The 21,967-nt window shown below is 35.3% G+C and overlaps 1 protein-coding gene across 2 annotated transcripts in view; it reads right to left on the minus strand.

Annotated features, from left to right (window-relative positions):
* FSTL5 (follistatin like 5) overlaps positions 1-21,967 on the minus strand; it is a 275,687-nt gene that overhangs the window by 58,975 nt on the left and 194,745 nt on the right. For both annotated transcript variants that reach the window (XM_032109691.1, XM_032109690.1), the window contains exons 8-10: positions 11,250-11,370; positions 3,677-3,838; positions 1,633-1,767 (exon numbers count right to left, since the gene is read on the minus strand). In XM_032109691.1, the coding sequence (XP_031965582.1) occupies positions 1,633-1,767; positions 3,677-3,838; positions 11,250-11,370 (418 nt within the window). The remainder of the gene's footprint in view (positions 1-1,632; positions 1,768-3,676; positions 3,839-11,249; positions 11,371-21,967) is intronic.

A 21,967-nucleotide genomic window follows, 5' to 3' on the forward strand; every position in this document is an offset into this window, starting at 1 on the left:
CTAGTAGATACTAAGGCATTTGTAACAAGCTGTGTTCATTGCATGGCATGGGATTTTACAAATCCTGCTAAGGTAGCAGACTTAAAATTATTACACCACATTACAAGTCCTGAAAAAAGTGTTTTGCATTGTTGTGGATATCCCTATCATATTCACAGCAGATCAGGTCTTCAGAAGATAAAATTACTTAACTAAAACACTTTGAAACTGTATGGTTGGCTACAAATATTTTGTTGTTAAGGCCAAAGTTTTAACCAAACATACACAAACTAGAGTTCACCAGGCTCTTGAAATTTGGCAAAATTCACAACATTTTTTGTACAATGCAAAAGGCAAATGGAAGTGGTAAAGCTACTTCACATTACCAGATTACCAGAAATGCTGCATGATCAAACAACTTACTTATCCTTAGATGCCCTCCCAGAAACGTCCGAACAATAATTTTCATGACACTTAAAAAACCCCCATGTTAAGTCTTTTTAAAAGACAATTAATTAGTGTTACTAAAATCAGCTAAGCAAAGATATCAACATTTAGGTTATAAAACTTTCCTGCATGGAAGATTTCCTCTGAAACATTTAAAGCATAGTAAACCTATATGTAACAGAACTCAATGTCCTGCAGCTTGGAAGTGTCAGGCAGACTTGCAGCGCTACTAATTCTGTCTCTGGTATCCTGCCGAGTACTTGGCACTGTTGAATAAGCTTCTAAATAAACAGGAATGCCTTAAGTTAATGCAATCACACTCACTAGTAAGACAACCATCATTTTACTAGATGTATTTCTAATAAATATATAGTATTCATTACAGTAACAGATTAAAAAAAAACAAACCCACAAACAAAAAAACCAACCAAACAAACCAATCAAACAAAAAATGGGTGAAGTATAAACTCAGGAATGGATTTTTCTAAGCAAAGTGAGGCAAGAAGAAAGAAATACCAAGTTAGACAAATAATAGGTAAACAGGGTTAATAAAGCCCACTACCATTTAACAGAGGATAAAGCAAGCTACTTGTTAGAAGCGATAGTGATTTCTTTGGCACATTCAACTCCCAGCATAGCAAGTGAATGTGTTCATTGTTGCTCTGCAATCCTGAAGAACCACAGTCATCCAGGCACAAGACAGCATGGGCAGGCTGGAACTGATCCGGACCTGCTGGGCACTTCAGTAGGTCCGATCAAGTCTTATGATCACTTTCATGTCATGAGGGCCAATTTTGACTCTTGGTATATCTCAATAACACACAGGAAAAAAAGGTCTTTTTCTCACACCCCCATAAACCACTGGAAAACACACTAATAGTCACCATATATAGATATCCAGTTCCCTTTTCCCTTCACATTCCCTTCATATGCAACACATCTATGATGAGGAAACTATCAAAAATTTACCAGCAATGTAAAAAATACGTTGATTCACAGAATGAATCAGGGATTTCATTTTACTTCTTAATATAGTGCAGATCGTGTACTCTGCCTTCAGTGACTCTTGGATACCATTAATTGAACTTTATTTTTTTAAATCACCTATCTGCACAAACCCAATTTATTTAATGTTTCATAGTTTTAATACTGATTAAATGTTTGAGTGTGGTCGGCATGCATTTTTGTAACTCTCACAATACTTACGAGTCTTTCGAGCAGAATCTTCCACAAAGAGAGAAGAAATATCTTCATCCACCCCTGCTTCATTCCTTGCAATGCAAGTGTAAGCTCCTGTATCTTCATAGCGCACATTGCTAATGTGAACCTCACTACCATTTGCTGAAAGGAGAGGGAAAAAAAAAAATCAACGTGCAGACAATGCTAGGGCTTTCAGATTATAAATGCAGAAGGGTTTCTCTGCTTATACTAATTAAACCATTTTCATTCTTGACTTCGTAACTTGGAGGCATGCCAAATTAGTCCAAAGGTATTCAACTGGCTAGTGAATTACATGCACTATTTCGTCTCACAGATACCCAGAGTGCCTCAGCTGATTTTGCACTTCAGAGCCAAATACCAATCTAAGGTTTTATATATATTTAAATGACTATAGTTTTTTTTAATCAGGTAAATATAGGGTTTTTATTATGTTGTATTTGGTCACTTAACACCATAATTTCCTTTACACAAAATAATCCATGGAAAATAACAGGCCAAACTTTCAATGTAAATAAAAATTTTAATAAAATTATTTGTTATTCCTAACCAGAGTCACCTAGTTACTTTTGGGTTTGTGTGACTGTAGTGTAACAACAGGAAAAAAAAGGTGCATTGAAATTTTTCACCTACATCAATGTAGAAGCTTATGGAAACCTCAGGAATTGTATCAGCTTGTGCAGGAATGACGACAAACAGTCCAGGTTTCACGGGCAAAGATCTTTTAAATATTGTGATGTCAGTAATGGTGTGAACAATGATTCATTGAATTTTAAGTAAAGTAAACCTGTTCAGCTGTAGGAACTATACAAAAACCAGCTTTGTAGGTATTCTAAAGTACAGACTAGAAGGGGCACTGTCTTACGGTGTAGTACCCTTTTAGCTTGAAGCTAGTGCACAGATAGTTTAACTCAGAAAAATCTCAGGGAAAATGTAATGAGATCTTCAAAATTGTATTTCAAATAATTAAATGCTAGAAAATTGAATTAAACATATTCTGCTTAGGGAAGAACCCTTTTAATTTATTTATCATAAATATATGGAACAGAGAGAAAGGGAAAAAAATTCCCTCAAATCCCTAAAGGTAAAATTAAGAGAATGCTGCTATGGAAGAGGAGTTTATCCCTTTCTACTCATAGTGGAAAGTGTTTCTGCAAGGCAATTGTTCACAAATATCCAGGGGAGCTGTCCATGAAAGAACAGAGGACTATGACATCTGCAGGTAAAGTGACTCTTCAGAGAAGCACTTGCCATGTCTGTCCCACTGCTTCTTACAGTGGGAGTGCTGTACTATCCTAATTAACATCCTGGTTTTGTTGATGAGTGAAAGTTTTGAAGGGAACACTAGTAGCAGGAGATTTTGTTTTCCTATGGCTGATCAAAAATCACCAGAAAGACTGAAGAAGCATGAAGATTTTATGCTGGACAGGTCCACTGATTTTGCTGAGCCCTGAAGATTCATACAAATGAACTGTTGATTAAAGGTAAGAGTTTCCTTTAGTTTTTGATAGGGCTTTTTGGGGTTTTCGGGGTTTTTGCAGGTTTTTGGGGTTTGAGGGGTTTGGGGTTTTTTGGGGAGGGAGATAGGGTTTGTGTGTGTGTATGCAAAGTCTTTGCACTCCCATGGAGGTCTGCTGATACCCTTCAGAAAACAGCACATCCATTTCAGGTATTTCTTCTCCAGTCCTTTCTACCATCAGGTCCCCAAATCTCATTAAGATTCTTATCAGTTCTGACTGGGATCAGGTCTAGGACTGTCTGCTCCACTGAGATACTGCACATTTTCAAACAGAGAAGAGCACATTGGAATTTTCTGGTAATCCTGCCAGTAAATACAATCATTATTCTAACAAAGAGAAGGCAGAGAAGATATGTGTCTTGGGGAGTAACTGAAAGATATCACATCTTTTGAAATGTTTTAGCTTCGATTTCAAGCCTTAGTCAAAACTGTGGAAAAAGGGCAGCTAGTATGGAAACAATGCATGGATAAAACACTAGCAATGTGTAGAAAACAATAAATACACCCCTTTACCTTGAAGAGTTAGCTGTTTGGACAACTTTGGAGTGATATCAATTCCATTCTTCAGCCAACCAAGCTGTGGGTTGGGAATACCTTCAGCGTGGCACCGAAGGCTAGCTGTCACACCTGGCTCCCTTGCCTGGCTCTCTGGATAGACTCGGATAACTGGTGGAACTGAATACAGAAAACAATTATAACTTAGTGAAGAACATCATCTTCATTTTAAGAAAAATAATTACAAGCAATTCAGAAGACCCCTGCAGCTATATATAACAACACGCAGATGTGGTATTAGTCAGATATTCAGTGACATTCAATGCAGAATTCTGTCTCAGAAAATACATGAAGCAGAAAAAATATTCTGTGAGAAAAACCTCTTTTCACTGCCTGCAGTATCAAAGAAAAATGCCTCAATTCTAGTTCAATAGTTTGTGGTTGAGTAATAAGACTTTTATTTTTCCTTAGATTCCTTTATAAAATATGAAAAATGTACAATTAGTAAGTCATGATATGTTGTACAAAGATTGTAACTGTCCTGTTTCACAAACTTTAACAATTCATCTCTACCTTTTCCCTCTTTCCAAAACACCTATCAACAATCCATTCTACCTGCATAAAACCTGTTCAGGTTTATACTTTTCTATACCTGTTCAGAGAGGACCTTCTGTACCCATGATACCACTTCCCTTCTTTATCACATGGACACATCACTAGCTTATGTTCAACCTGACTTCCCTCTGAAGTCTTTTTCTGCCAAGATGCTTTCCACTAGGCGGTCCCCAGCATATACCAGTGCACAGGAGTTGTTCCTCCCTGGGTGCAGGACTCTAGCACTTCTTGTTGAACTTCTTAAATTCCTGCTGGTTCATTTCTCCATCCTGTCAAACTCCCTATGAACAGCAGCAAGATTCTGTAGTCTATCAGCCATTCCTCCCAGTTTGGTGCCATCTACAAAACTGTTGAAGGTAGAACTCTGCCCCATCATTCAGATCATTAAGATGTTAAACAAGACAGGTAGCCTTCTGGACAAAATGTCCACACAGTTGGATAACCGTGTTACATAATGGGTGAACAACGGGCTCACTGGTCAGGAACAAAGAGTTACAGTGAATGGGGCAATATCTGGCAGGGATCCGGTCCCTAGTGGGGTTCCACAGGGCTCCATCCTCAGCCCAGTTCTCTTCAACACCTTATTAACGACTTGGATGCAGGACTTGAAGGAATACTAAGCAACTTTGCTGACAACACCAAATTGGGAGAAGCTGTTGACTCCCTCGAGGGCAGAGAGGTCCTGCAGAAAGATGGGCAATCACCAACTGCATGAAGTTTAACAAGGGAACATGCCAGATTCTGCACCAGGGATGGGGCAATCCTGGTTGTGTGTATAAACTGGGGAATGAGGTGCTGGAGAGCAGCACCGTAGAAAGGGACCTAGAGGTCCTGGTCGATACCAGCAGTGCCCTGGCAGCCAGGAGGGCCAAGCGTGTCCTGGGGTGCATCCCACACGACTCTGCACTGGGGAGGCCCCACCTCGAGCACCTGAGTGAAGTTTTGGGGACCACAATACACAAAAGACACTGAGTGGTTAGAGAATGTCCAAAGCAGGGCCACAAGGATTGTGAAGGGTTTTCAGGTGAAGCCATGTGAGAAGTGGCTGTGGGCACTTGCTCTATTCAGCCTGGAGGAGACTGAGGGGAGACCTCATTGCAGACTACAGCTTCCTTGTGAAGGCAAGGGGAGGGGCAGACACTGATCTCTTTGTGGTGATCAGTGACAGGACCTGAGGGAGCGGCATGAAACTGTGTCAGGGGAGGTTTAAGTTGGGTATCAGGAAAAAGTTCTTCACCCAGAGGGTGTTTGGGCACTGGAACAGGCTCCCAGGAAAGTGGTCACAGCACCAAGCATGATAGAGTTCATTAAGTGTTTGGACAATGCTCTCAGGCACATGGTGTGACTGTTGGGCTGTCCTGTGTAGGACCCGGAGTTGGACTCAATGATCCTGATGGGTCCCTTCCAACTCAGCAGATTCTGTGAACCTATGTATAAGACTAGTCTTATGAGTTTTTTTATTAATAAAATATAAGAATTGTTGACATCAATTTTCCAAGGTTTGAAAACTTGCTGCAGTATATGCTTACCAATTAAAAGCCTTCTACATACCACACATCAGTAGTGTCAGTGACATCACAGTGGACATATTCCTATTGGTAATCAATAGCTAAGCAAGATATAAAAATCCTGCTATGTAAACTTTTTAGATGAATAACTATTTATCTTATCCTTAATTTTTTTATAGAGAGAACTTGCTCGAGGTTGTTTCTAACAATTAAAAAATATTAACTTTAATAGGATTAAAGAAGTCTATTTTCTATTCGCCAAAGTCTTGTTTAATGCAGCTGTAAAAATGTGGAATACTTAGGCTGTGTCACAAAACACAGCTGGTTAGAGGATGAAGTATCAGTTGATAATGAAAGAAGATAACAAGATCAAAAATTAACTGTGTCTATTTTGGCCTGAGATTAAATATTTTCAAATCCTATTCAACTATTTAAAAGGAATGTCTCAGCATGCTGTCCCATTAGATCACAGAAATGCCTTACATTTCTACATTACAAGAAATACACAAACGTACTTTATCTCAGAGAGGATGCAAGAATCAGTAGGTTTCAGGGATATTTTAAACCCAGTTAGAAGATGGTCTCTTCAACATAACCCCAATATGCAAATTGAAAAAATGTAATATAATAACATAGGAGAAGGTTAAAAATTAGATAATATGGCTTTTAGTTTATTAAGACTACCAGCTGAGAGGAAGAGCTTATAAAAATCAGAGATTTAAGGTTTATATTGATTTTCTGAAAAGGACTTTGCTTTCATGGAAGTGGCTCTTTATTTTCCTCTAAAGCCTGATATTCCCACTCCTATTTCCTCTCCATTTCTTCCCTGTTCTATCTGCTCTTGCATAGCATCTCTGAGATCCGTACTGAGACCTTGCCTTCCCCACTGTGTTCTTCAGACTGAGCCCCACTTGACTGCACATTCAGTGATCTCAACATTTTTTGGCACCTCAGCTCCCAGTCTTGCCCTGCCTCACTTCCTAAAATCCAATTTTCATGTCTGCCTGTTCAGCATTTCTTGACACAAGGTCCTTTAGGTAGCCTCCCACATGTTGTAGATTTCCCACTGCAGCAAAGCCAAATGGCTAATTCTTCCACTTTGTCTCTGGAAAAGCAAGGACCTCCACTTCCTTAGAGACAGGATTGCCATCACTGAACACTCTCAAGCATCTCAGCAACAGAAACAACTTTTAGGACCAATAGCAAGGCATTGCAATTAATTGTGTTCTGACTACATATGCAAGGATATTGCTTGTCTCTTTTTGTGTCAGTGAAATATTCTCATTGCATATAAAACCTTATAGGTATTTAACTATCACACCTTGACAGACTTCTACTGAGCACACGTGAAGAGAATTTTTTTTAACAGTCCAATTTCAAAGAATTTTCATTGACTAGAAAAAGGAATTAATTAGTTTTATTTGGGCAAAAGGCATGCAATATTTTGGATGCAATATTATTGTTAAGAAAGTTCTAGAAAATACTGTAAGTGAAATCAAATTCTTCCTAAACCAACAAATAAAATCTCACCCTTCATGACAAAATGTTATTGTCACTAAATTAACTACTTAAGGGTTGTTAGAAGAAGTGAAAGCGAAGAGAGGACCTGCACAAATGAAAATACGTCTGAGTTTTCTTTTACTACCCCTTATTTCTATAGTAGATTGCTTTAGCACTGTTTTCCCAGGCACAGAGGTTCTTGCATGACAGTAGGGCTTATTTCTTGCCCGATCTTTCCTCTATTTGCTGCCATTTTCCTCTTTTCTCAGCAACTCTCTGTCTGGTAGGTTATCTATACAACTAGTAATGTTTTCAACCCTCCTTTTGCATGATAATTTTTATTTCATGTTACCCTGAAGCCTATTTGTAATATTCTACTAAGAAAGAACTGTGCAACTGAGGCATGCAGACAGCTGAAATACAAGTGCAGTTACGGGCTCAGTCTATAAAGTTAACTTGATGTGACAAGTTCAATGTGAAGTCTTTGGGGTTCATTTGAATCACCTTTTTTTTTTTTATTTTGTTTTGGGTATTTGTTGTTGTTGTGGTTTGGGGTATTTTTTTTCTGTAACTGACCATAAATATCACCAGAAATGAAATTTTAAGTACACAATTAATTTTTCTCACTGACTTTCAAAGAGATATGCTCTAGCATCTTAACCTAAAGAAGCTTACTTTACGAGGGAGACATCATTACACAGGTTAAAAAGGGAGGGGAGACACTGCATGTTTGTATTTAGCAGAGTAATGTATAACACATAATTGAGTGAATTCTGTATCCCTTATCTTTCAATCCAACAAGCAATGTGAGACTGTTGGTTCCAAATATGGTGGATACGTAACTATTCAATACCTCTAACATTTGCTATAAAACCTTCTGAGTATTACTTCAGTCAGATCTGATGGGGGAAGGGGAGGGAGAAAATAGTCTATTCAAGCTGTCTTGAATCCAGGGAGAACGTATGCGTTTAAAAGAGAAACAGGTGGTATCTATAGCGAACTAGGTTCTTCTAATGATGTATAGAACAACTCTTCTGTTAAACTGAGATGCTTTGGAAAAACAAAGCTGGCAAACAATTCTTCAGACACTATACATTCCCAACTTATATCTGGCCAAGGGACTGGATTCTCCTTTATTTACCTTAAGGTATAAAAACTACTGATCTTATTTAAGCATCACTGATATATTAGAAGAAAAATAAAGGTCAAACTGAGAGACTCAGATTCATTTAGTCATAAAGTCTGAGTCATATAATCTCAAATTTATATGCACTGAAAGTTTTAAGTATTATGTAAATACTAATAATTAAGATTTTTATGAAAGAGTTACTCCTTCCTGATCACATTTCTTTTGCAGTTTATATGAAGTGTTAAATATCAACTTATAGTATTGCTTACAATATTTACTTTACCATTTTATTTGTCCAAGAGTAGACTGATTTTTTCACTATAAAACAAGTTTTTTACAGTGCTCATTAAGTGTATTTTTAAGACTCCAATGGAAACTCATTATTTTTTACTACTGTGCTAGATAATTCAAAACTAAAGAAAACCTTAGATTTTAATCGTAAGTCAGATTTATATATATAAAAATTGCATACTAGCTGAAAATATATGAATTTTTTTCTAAAAATATATAGCTGTACCTAAATGGAAACCAAGAGAGAACTTAAAATTTAATTACATTGTTTTCATTGAACCTTCATATTAGATCTTTGTGATCAACATAGTCTCATTATCCCATTAACCTTTTGACTGACTCTCCAGTTAATACAAGTATCATTATACTAATTAGTCGTTATCATAGCTCCAAATACTGACCATCATGCCTGTGCTTAAGAAGATTATTCCTTAGAAGTACAGGTCTAAACTGTGGAAGAGCTGTTCATCTGACCTTTAATCTCAATGGATTTAACTCCATTTATCCACAACATGCACAGAAAATAATCCTACTGCTCAAAAGGCCTCCTTTTCCTGTTTCTTGCTCCCCAAAACAGCAACATCCAAAATCATTTAGGAAGGTATCATTCCAGTGCCAGCTTTTGGAATAGCAGCAATCTGAGGTTTACAGGGGTTTCCAGATGAAAAAACCCAATTTCTTGGCAGACACTTTATCACCAGAAAAATCTACATTTGTCCTCCTTCACGTCTCTCAAATTATATTTCTTGATTTTCTAGTCTTGCAGAAAACCTTCTAAAACTTAAGTGGAGTTTCGCCTCATTATGTGCTGAACTGAGCCAAACATGAAGAATCCTAGTATTTTAACTCTTGCTATGCACCTCTGGGGGATTATTTACACATTGGGATCGGTAAGGAATGTGTTGATAAGAATATAATTTTGTTGATAATTTAGGGTAAACCAGACCCTATAAAACAGCGGAGAATGTTGTCCAAGAACCTACTAATGTGTTCAGCTTGCCAATAACTCTGCTATGTATGCAGGAATTAAAATATGAACAAACTTCACTTCAGTCTTCTCACTGGTTTAGCCAGTACTTGCTACCTGGCTTTTCAAATGACAGAAAATAATCCCAGAAGAAAAAATTGGAGGAAAAGATGTTGATGCGATGTATTAGCTCAGGGACAACACTCTATCTACAATGTGTTGTGGGTCAGGAGGGGAAGAAGTTGGGGAAAAAAAGCTGAGATATATGGATAGATAAATCTTATAAGCCAGCTTCCTGGAGAAATGTAACAGCAGAGACAACATGTTTATAAAACTGCAAACAAGCACTAAATGTCAAAGTAATTTAAAATGTGAAGATATTAACAAGAGAAAAGGGGAAAAAGTCTATTAAAAGAAGAATGAATCATATTAAAAGCCAAAATAATCTTGGAAGCTGTATTTCATATGTATATAAATATAAGATAAGAATAACAGAAAAAATTTCAGCATTCTTGAATGAGATGTCAAAAAAAAGTCAGCCTAATAAGGGTTTATGCAAGTGATTAATAACTAACAAAACAAAGAATGATTGTAATAGCAGTGGCCAGGAAACTAGGGCTAGAGTATGCCTCAGGAGAGAAATAGGGTCTCTTAATGCAAAGCAAATTTGGAGAAGATTGGGGTCAAACATGATTCTGGATAGGATTAATTAACAACATGGAATGACAAACACTGGTAGTTTACTGCAGAAAGGGAGTCTTAAGAGTCAAAGATAAATATGAATTGAAATACCATGAAAGTACTCAAAGAAAAAAAAAAAGACATTAAATCTCAGTGGTGATAAAGCATACCCTTCATCACTGGAAAAGAACTGCTTAAAATAATTTAGGAAATAAATTGCATATAGGAAAAACAGCTAGGACAGGGTACACCAGCTCTAGAGAAGGTAAAGGCCTGTCTTCAGGGCACGACTAACAAAACAGTTAAGTTTTGTCCAAGTACAGAATTCAATGAAGTGTTACCTGGAACTTGAACAGATGCAGGAAAATATAAAAATCAAGACTTCAAATCCAGGTGCCTCAAGTTAATCTACTAAAATCATGGTTAGATTTCAATATCATAAATGTGAATTTAGAAGCCTGCATCAATTACAGAACCTTCTGGGAAGTGCATTCTATTAATCTTATATTCAACAAAACATTCTTAACTTTAGAAACTTACACACTTATTTTTCCCAATGTGTTCTCCAGGTTACAAAATTAGTACCCAAAACTACTTTATCTGTGTATACATGCATATATAAACCACTTATTGTTCTGCATAACATCACAGGTGCAAAGCAAGTCCTCTGGACTATCTTTAAACCTTTTAATAGTTATTATTGATATGGAAGCAATAAATTAAAATTATTGTGTTCCATTATTTTTAAGGTTACTTGAAGGAGAACAATGAAGAAAAAATTATATATCTTTTTCTATTAAGCTGTAACACAATACAAAAAAAAGTAAAACAGCAACAACAGATCTGCTTAACAAAATCCAAGTTTCTTATGGACTTGATAATTGGAACATTTTTCCTTACCAGTCACCTGGAGAATATGAGTTTGATAGAGCTTATCATACCCATCAGCAAAGCAGGTGTAATTTCCCATATGAGTTGTGGTAACCTTAGTGATGTACAAGGACCCATCATCTCCAAAATCCTACCAGGAAAGATTAAAAACAAGGTTATCATAATTCAGCCCACATCTCTACAGTAATTATGCTCGTCATCTTGGCAACAAAGCTGTGATACAAGTATCAGACATCACAAATATTAAATCAGAATATCTGACAGTAATCTGAAATTCAAATATTATACTTGTGAATGGTGGAGTTGTTTATACTTGCTACCTATATTGTGACTGTAAAAGAAAACACAACTTTTATATTAACAACTAGTTAAACTCTGCAGAAGCAATATGTTTATTTAGCTATGACAGTTATTTGCAGAAGAAAAGCTGTTGAGGATTGGATCCGACCAGAAGGAAAAAATAAATCTCTGCAAAAATTAACAAGTTAAATAACATCCTGTGGAAGTGTTGTCATCTTCTGTAATGAACAGACAGACCAAAAAAAAAAACACCTCATTTTTCTTCAATTCTTCTCATTAGATTCAGGGATACATTGCAGAAGCACTACTGCTGTAAACTAATTTCAGTGATCTGGGATTCCTGAAAGCAAATGTTTGTGGTCAAGACTGAGGCAAAGCAGGCTTTTAGCACATCATCATCTTCTACGTCTTTTGGCACTGGGTTCCACGCCAGCTCAGCAAAAGGCCCATATTTTCCCCTCTTTCTGTTGCTGCTGATACAGTCCTGAAACTCTGTAGATCTTCGTGACTCTCACCAGATCCAATTCTGGGATGACTTTTTCTTTCCTTATCTGCACATTCAAATACAGTCTCCATGTTCTTCCTGGGTCACCTGCTGTTCCTTACACCTTCTTCCTTTTATTTGAATTCTCTCAAGAGCTCATTGTTCATTAATACAGACTTCTGGCTGCTTTTGATTTACTGTTCATTGCAAAAGCCTGTTCTTGAGCATAGAGGAGGTCATCCTTCAAAATCAACCATCTCTCTTAGACCCCTTTTTCTTTCAGCAAGATCTTCTATGGGATTCTTCCAAGCACATCCTTGAATAGGCTGGTCTTCTCTCCTGAAGTCCATGGTTGTATTGCTTTTTGCCCTGCTGTCTTCTCTTAGGCTCCTCAACTCTGCCATCTCATAGTCACCACAGCCAATGTTGTCCTCACCTTTGTATCTCCAACCAGTTCTTCCTTATCAAGTTTCTTCACAAACTTTGTAACCTCTTCTATAAATTCCTCAATTCCTATTGCAGACTTTATCAAAAGCTTCCAAAAACAAAAGCTTCAGGTACAATACCTCGTTCAGGAAGTCCATAAGTCGCACAGTAAAAGAAATTTGATGGAAAATATTACTATGTGCTGCCTTATTCTTACATTCTATCCTTTGGATGTTATCAATGACAAAATACTGGGCTACATTAACTTCTGGTTCATTGTGACTGTACTTGCACTCCTCCATGATCTTACCTATGGCTTTTCCAATTTATTGAGGTTTATTTTTTTTCAGTTCTCAGTTTCCAGTTTTTGTTCTTACCCAGAGAACATAATCTCATATTTCATTCAAGATTACTTTCACTATAACATCTTGAGTCTTTTTGTAGACTGAAATTTAAACATGAAAACTGAAGCATCTATGAAATTTCCTTTAATTTCTCAGTTTTCTTTCTTTAAACATACTCAAAATATTATTCAAAAAACATATGTCTCTATGTATTTCTTTCTTTTTTTCATCCAAAGATGTTTGGGCAACTAAATTTCACATTTGCACAACTCTGTGCTTACAATGATTCTGCCAGTTGTTCATTGGAAGAAGAAGACAACCCACCTAAAAATTAACCTACCTGGTAATCCTGTCAATAACTTGTCTTTCTTAAGATAACTATAGGTTTCTATATTAGCACTTTGGTTATACAGAAAATATTTCTACCAAATCTTCAATATACCATTGCATATTACCACTGCAAAGATCAAAAAAGGGACCCTCTTTAAGACTTTTTATGCGAACCAATACCATTGGATTTCCCTTCAGAATAACCCACACGACTAACTTCAATAAACTTCCCTATTGGATGTTCTGATCTTTATCTCTTTCTAAAATATATGACGCAGAAGATCAATTTACTTTTTCCCTCTTACTAGCTGAACACATGTTTTCAAGGTGCTCCTCTTTAACAACATTTTTAGTGGAAGATGAAAGAACAGTGATTCAAAAGAGCCACACTACAGGTACTTATATTTTATCTGGAAAATGGATATTGTTATTGCTGTCTAAAACTTTTTGCCTAATCTCTGCCATATGTATTTGTGAACAAAATAGGGCATAGGATGGAGTGTACAAAAATTCAGTTGCTACAATGCAGTCTGGAGACTGGTTTACTTTACCATTCCTTATGTTAAATTATTAGATATTGCTTTGAAGCACACTTACCTGTTACAGCCTTTTAACTAGCTCATTGCAGGATATGATATCTTTAGGTACCATAGCTATTTTTTAAGTAAACAGGTGTCTGTGTTATGGTTTCTCCCTTCTTTTTCATAGAAACAATGGATGAAACATCCCTCTGAATATTTTACATTAGTATCTCAATAGAATTCACACATGATGACACTCAAGAGAGTTAGAATTTTATGGATAGTGTTTTTTGTTGGTAGTGGTGAGTTTTGTCTGGTTGGTTGGTTTGGTTTTTTTGCAACTACAAAATAAATGTCCCTAGCTTATTGTTATACCGAGTTCAATGTTTGTTTTGTTAATTAAAGCAAACTACTCAATACAAAGTGAACTTAATGTGGTAAGCAGCATTTGAAAATGGATGGTGAAGTGCAAAGAGAGCTATTTGACATTGCATGTTGACAAGCATTTAGTGCCTTATTGACTAACTCACAAACTAAGTAATTAAAAAAAACCTGTATCTATACTGACACACAAATATCTTTGACACAGAGCCTTCAAACATCAACAGCAAAAAACACAGAAAAGTGGTTTTTTACCTTTTGGAAAATATATTTGATGACAGTAAAAAAATTGCTACAAGCTCAATTTTTGTTCTCCTACTGTTCAAATAGAAATGGCAAGGTACTTTTAAAATTACATTGAGAAACCCTAATTATTTTTGTCATACTTAAAAAGATAGAATTGAACAATTATCTTAACAATGATTCCACTGCAATTCTGTTCTCCTGAAGAACTTGACATTTTACAAATCATGATATATGTTATGAGTCATGAGTAAAATAACATGAAAAGAAAACTTTAATTTGATAGTGAATCTTTGCTTTGGTTTCTTACTGCTTATAAAACAGAAACTAAAGGTGATTTTTGGTTCTGAATCAGCAATTATTTCCTTGGAGTTTGTAACTTGCTTTCATATGCTAACACTTTCCATATAAGAGAATTTATGACCATTTGCCAGTACTTCTTCATTAAAAGCTATAGAAAGACTGTTCCAGCTTCCTCCCCACAGGAGAACATACAATGAAATAGACTGCTTGAATTTGTTCATCATCACAGAAGCTAGAAGTGGTTTTGGTTTTGCTTGTGGCGTTTTGTTTTTGGTATTTTTTCCCAGCATTTGTTGCCAATATACTGCTCTCTTAAATAACTTTTTGGGGTTTTGTGCTTTGCATAAATAATAATAATTTTAAAAATCCAATTAAAAAAAGAACATAGGCTATGTGAACTGAAGATGTGAATTCTTACTTACATTATCCTCAAATAGAAAAAAAAATAGTTTATTGTGTCCTTAATAAATGGAATTAGCAAACATCAAATATTTTTAATTCATAGCTTTTCATATTACCTTTATTTCTATTTGCAGTCTTTAACCAATCTACAACAAAGGGAAAAAAATATATTGTTTGGTCTCTTTTTTACTGATGGTTAGCAGAGTTATCATAGTTCAATTATAATGATAACAAACTCTGGGTGGGGGAATTTCCCTTCTTTTTAAAGGAAAATCTTGATTTTCTAATGGGAAAAGTCAAAAACCACCACATCATCTGTCTCTGAGCTGATCAGGTAGAAAATTTGAAGCTAAGAATTAAAAATTTTATTGGTTTCCTAAAGGAAAGCTGGATCAACAATTGCAACCAAACAGATATATCCAGAACAGCAGTTGTTTGCTTGTAAAACACAGCCAAGATACATACCCCCCCTTATTTCCTGTACATCCCTCCAAGCTTTCTGCATTTTATTTCAGTCAACTCATGGAAGTACCAGTAATACTAATGTCCCATTCTTGCTCATATTTTACATACCTTTCAGTATCTCTAACTTCCTTTATTACAAAGACACAGAGAGTAGATAACCTTTTGAGGGTTAACTGAAAACATTTTTTAAAATAATCATTTATGTACGGTTGGTTTGCCAGATAAACTCAGCTCAGGCTTTTCATGCTAATGTCAATGTTACAACTCCTATTTGCCAAGTAATCAGTTTCTCTGTTCACATTGGCAAAGCAATGCAACTCTGCAGTTTGCTATGGACTGTCAGAAAGAAATTATATTCCACAAAGAAATCTGAAAATAATTGCACTTGGCAGAAATCCAAGATGGTTTTTGAAGTTTGCCTTCTAGATTAAGAAGGAAAACAAAACCTACATTTCATAAGGACAAATTTTGCATGCCTTCTCTCAGTCTCATATTTTAAAGCTGCAATAAGAATAAATCATGATCTAGCGTAAGTCCACCGGCTGAAGAATCATCCTGACAGAAAATTGCAAATCATGCCAAAGCTTAAAGAAGAAAAGCATGCAGTCTAACATAAGCACTAGTATAGTATATGCAGTAGAAAGCGACAGGATCTTAAAAGAAACTCCGCTCTGAAGAATGTAATACCAGACACCAATTCGTGACTATTAATGCAGGCTAGTTTTAGTCAAAGGAAATAAATCCTCCTAAGCTTCTTTTACAGTCATTTGAGAAAGCTCGGGGTAGCAAAATCCTTTCATGGGACCGTTCAGTGGATCTGTCATTGCTCACTGTTTTAGCTGCCACCCACCTCTCTCTGCTGACCATGAAAACAAACTTCCTAGCTACAATTAGACATTCTAAGCATTCCATTGGTTCCTCTTTTCTTGACACTGGAGAGAACAGAAAGAAAAAAGCAAATAATGACTGAACTTCTGTGAGGCTGTGTTTCATTACTGCAAATAGCTTTGCTAGCCTTACGCTGCTGATGACTGGGTAAAGCGGTGATCATTTGGTGAGTAATTCAGAACATCTAACTAAATCTCCAATGCTGAGAAAGTCTTCATGCATCCTAAGCCTGTATTACAAATGGTCAATGCAGAGGTCAGCCACTACTCTTGCTTCCTAAAATAAGACTTTGTAATGCATGAGCCCAGGCTGTTAGCTGAATTGAGCAGGATTTGGCTGTATGCAGCAAATCTGAAAAAAAGGTTATTTCTCTGACTATAAATGAACATACTAATACTGTACCTGTTTCGATAATTAATTAGATAGGTATGATTTTCCCTTTATTCTCTGGGATACAGTAAGGGCTGCCATTTCACTTCATGAGGAAACAGTAACAGCTAATAAATGGTAATATCCATTATTCTACAGAAAACACGCAACTGATTTGTGCTTTTCAAAAAATGTCTGTTGATTAAAAATTAATTTTGCTATTTTGAAATCTAATAATGTTCAAGCCTCCTAAGAACCTGAAGAGGGATGACAGAGAAAAGTGACATAAAATGCCTCAGTGCTAGATCACCACTGAGAATAATGACTTCATTTGATACGTAGATGTGTAAAGAGAATTTGGATTTTTTTTCTTGTTTATGGCAGACACTAGACATAAGTGAGAGCTTTTCCAAAGTACTAGAGCTCTTGAGGCTAGCCATAAAACATCGCTAACCTTTTACTTCCCCAAAAACTCTGTAATTTTATGCTATCTTGCTATGAATCTGCTATAAGGACTGCAAATTTATTTAGACATTAAAAATCTCCAACTGAGTAGATGCAATATATTTTAAATGGAAAATTCAGCATGTTCTGATACAGCTGTCTTTTTTATTGCTTCATATTACATAGAGATCTTCAGAATGACTCATATACCATTTAACTTTTACTCCTTTTTAACAAAACAAATTGTTATATAATCAGATTTAATCAGATAAATCTATTTGACATTAATTTCTCATATATTTTTCAAGTTCACCTCATAACCAATGAGATGAATAATAATTACCCAATAACCACAGTTTATTATCATTCCCCCAAACGGTTCTTTTTTTCTTTTTTTTTTTAATCAGCTTTAATTGTAGATGTATTTATTATTACACTCCAAGCTAGCTCTGCAAAGGGAAACTAGCTTTGCACTATGCAGTTTACTTGGATCATATTCCGAAGGTGTCTAACTCTTAAGAGGCCCAGAGAAGCAGAAGTACTGATGTCATTTACCCTTCAAATTTAGAGTTAAGTTTAGAGTTAAATTTGTGGAATAAGCTTTTAGCAAGAGCATCCCCATTTGTACCTTCCTTCTTTAAAGACATTTTATTTGTAGAAAGAGTGCAAAGAAGTCACTGAATACCTCCTAAATTTTTCTGATTCTAAAAATATCACACTATATAATTACACTGTGCTAAGATTTAATATGTTATCAAATATTTAGATTACAAATTATTACGTTCTAAATTTATAAAGTTTATTAAAGTTTTTGATCTTCCTATTGCATAAGACACTGGATTTCAGTTTTAGTCTCATGAGTCCAAACCCCTTTTCTTATGTTGAAAAAAAATCATATATTTTGTTCCTGAACTGCAGTCATCTTAAACTAAAAGAACTCATTTTATTTCATACAAACAAATTTCTCCAGACGTTTCTTTACAAACTCAAGAGAATCTACAAAAAAATACTAAAGAAAACAAACAACCCTTAAATTTTTGTATTACTCAAATTTTCATCCAATTATCATCTAGTCCATCCCATGTATTTATGAACTATCCAGGAGTGAGACAGACAAGTAGGAAGAGTGCCTTCAAGGTTTATGCAATCTACAAAAGCCTTGTGGGATAAACTTTGGTTTGTCACAAACTCCTTAATGTACATGTGATAAACCAATAAACAGACTCAAAAATACCTTTTCAAACAACTTTCAAAGATCTTGCAGATAAAACTACCTAAACCAAAAAAGATAGACATTGGTTGGGAATCCCCTAATATGTGGCAGCTGAAGAGGATATATGGGGGAGAAAAAAAAACCCAAAAAAACAAAAACCTAGTACCTTAAAATGATTACAAAATCAGAATGATTCACTTTAGCTCATTCTTAGCACACACGGGGGGAAAAAAGCGTATTATAACTCTAATAGTTTTCTTCAAGTTGATCTCTCATTTTAAACACAGCATTAATGTGTGAAGTGAAGACAACAGTAGAAAGAAAACAGGGCCAGTCACACATTACTTGGATTATAAATACTATGCCACTTGTGCCAGTTTGTTATCAAGTACGTCATATAACAAATGGGCACATATATACTTAGAAAGATTTTGAATGTAATTCCCATATGAAACATTTTTTTCAACTACACACGTGATTACATACAACAAAGTGAGTGACATCCATTCTCTATCCATCTTTTGCTCTTTTCTTATAAAATCAAAATATTGGCAGTTTGAATGCCAGCACAGCAGCTTCACCTAAGGGTTTAGCCAAGATTGACACACTCAATACTTCTGAAATATTTTTCTTAGAGCCTTTTAAATAAACAGCAAATTCCAGTCAACTCGAACTAAGCACTCAGTATGAGCTGGAGTACTACAAATAGATGCTGAATTTATGCTAATAAAATACTGAAAGCTGAGACAATTTATGTTTAATAACAATCTTAGTTATCTAAGCATCACACACACACTGCCTTTGCTAGAACCACTAATAGAACAATCCATGTCCATCAGTCTAGTTCTTTATCACAAGAAATCTTTACTAGGCATGATTGATTCCTTCATATCAATGAAAGAAAAGACACTGCAAGGTCATTGGCAGCAACCTTTTACTGTAACCACAGAAACTAGTGATGCAGGAAAAATTCTTTGGGTTTTGTTTTGGAGGTAGGGTTTTTGTTTGTTTTGTTTTCCCTCTCTACAGAAATGAATTGTGATACTTTTTAGTATCGCCTTTGTATTGTCTGGTTCTGGTTTCTGGTCAGGTTAACTGTAGGCCATTGGAAGAACATCCTGGTATAAAACAAGAAAAATTACAGTGTTCAAAAAGTTTTCAGTAAAAAACCAAAAATTTTCAGCATATGGTGGCACTGACAAACATATTTTCTAGAGCTGTACCAAGTATGACTTCTGTCCTTTTACTGATATGAAGCCAAGATGTTATGGTAAGCCCACAGGTATCACATATTTTGATGGCTGTTCACAGACAAAGACAATAGCATAATGCTGAATAACAAAATCTCATTACTTTCTACACATTATTGCCAATAAGATATTTCTGTTTCTTCTTTCTGTTACATCTCCTTCTGTTACATATCTTTCTGTTACATCTCGGCTGTGTTTGAGTCACAAAATGAGGTTGGAAATTCGCCATTTCAAAAGGGATTGTGAATAGTCATTATAAATATTTTCTGGATGCTATTAACAAATAAATCTTGCTGATATTTAGATGCTTTGTTCTTATTAAATGCTTATATTTGTTATACATAGAAAGTTTACTATATCCTGCTACTTGCAGGTAAACTGTGTGTATTTAAAAGCAAAGTGCCTAATTGAGGTACATGTGTTTCCTGTGTTACAATAGTTCTAAAAAAAAATTGAACACAGTACTGTCAATTGCACAACTAAAAATAAGACCATAAACTCCAGTTAAATTAAATGCTTATATAAAAATGTATATGCAAATGAGAGTATCACACTGAGTCATGACCATATTCCTATGCTCTCTTTAAATTGAGCAACAGGTTCTCTCTTCTGTGAGACATCCACTACTTCAATTTTACCACTGCTCTGCCAATCACAGTAAGAAGTTCTCTTCTGTTGCAATACTAGCTAACTCTTTATTAACACACCTCAAATTTCTACAAGATGTACCGAAATAATTTTCCTTCTCAGTACACCATTGTTGTTAATATTTGTCTCCTGTAATTAATTTTTGCTTTTCTAAGTACCGTTTTTTGTAATGGGCCCAAAATTATTTTAGAAGTGCACATCCTTTACAAAACATGAAGCTATATACACTATATTTTCTTTTTTTCACCCTTGTTCTTTGCTTTTATTTTCAACAATGGGACAGCACTGTCTATTGGAAAGATTCTATGTTACTGTCACCATATGAAACTCTATTACTGAAATACCATAATATGATCTTTTTCTTATATACAGTGCAGCCTTACTTTGGAAGACTGAAATGTACAGTTGTTCTTTTTCTCTAGCTAACCCTTGATTTCTATTATATTTTACTCCAGTCATTAGCTGTTGCCAACTGATCATAGAATCCATGTCAGAAATAAGGTTTCTATTAATACAGAGGGGTGGGAGAAAAGGCAGCTTTTCCTTCTCTGTCTTCCTTTTGAAACATTAATTGTTCAATAATCACAGGTTAAACTTCAAAGACTTTTTCACGAATGAATTTCTTGTCTGATGTTAATACTAATGTATATAATGTTAAAAATGTGAAGGCAAAACAGGATTTCAGTCGTCTTTCATTAACTATAAGTTACAATAGTAGGAACTGCACAGAATTCATAACACTTCCCAAATTGCTACACAAAATTTTAAATATCTTGTAGACAAAAGTCATATGGTATTGATATTTTACTGTGCCAGAGTATGGCAATTCCACTTGATTTCTCATTAACACAAACAGGTCTGTAAAGACAGACTCTTGCCTGGAAGGAGCACAAATTCTACAAAGGAAGGCATGGCTTCCTCCCAGTTAAGTAACAGAACAATTGAAATAAAATGCTTAAAAACTGTTGCTATTAAAATTCTTAAGAGTAAATGGACACAAAATTTGCTTTTAAACCAAACAAGGTAAGATACTTCAGATGAGAGTGATAAGAAAGTTTCCTTTTATTAAGGAACTCAGAAATTTATTTTCTATGTAAAAAAAAAAAATTCTTTTTCCTCTTCAAGATTTCAATTAAGTATCTATATGCAAATACTTACGATTTGAAAACATTAATATATTTTCCTTAGAAAGTTCTAGATGGAAAATGTTCATCAGCAAAACCAAAACATATTTAGTAGGTACTTTAAAGTAACTGTCAATCACTTCTATCTCACTTTACCCATGAAAGTATAATAAAGAATGCAGATTCAGTGATTCTCTGTAAACTCACCTGAATTTTCCTTACTCAAGGACAATTTTTTACGCCAAACCCAATTAGGTATTATTTAGAAGCGCTGTTTCAGCTTCCCTACTTCTGTTTGTAGTTTTAAGCCAGGCATACACGAAAGGAGAATCAGATGGACATCACTGATGGATCTGTTTCCCAAATCATACTAAATTAGGAAATCCTTTAGTTTATTTTTTCTCTCCTTTTGAACAGAATAATGAAAACACTTTGCCATGGATACAAATGCTCTTGTATACACCCAAACAGAAAAAGTTCCGAAACTTTTCAAAAGGAAGCTCTAGATTATAGAGAATGCTATGTAAGAATAGTATAAAAATGAAAAAGAAAGGAAGGAAGAATATACATGAAGGTGATAAAATTAACAGGT

Source organism: Corvus moneduloides, chromosome 5 (genome assembly GCF_009650955.1).
Source record: "Corvus moneduloides isolate bCorMon1 chromosome 5, bCorMon1.pri, whole genome shotgun sequence".
Taxonomy (NCBI): Eukaryota; Metazoa; Chordata; class Aves; order Passeriformes; family Corvidae; genus Corvus; species Corvus moneduloides.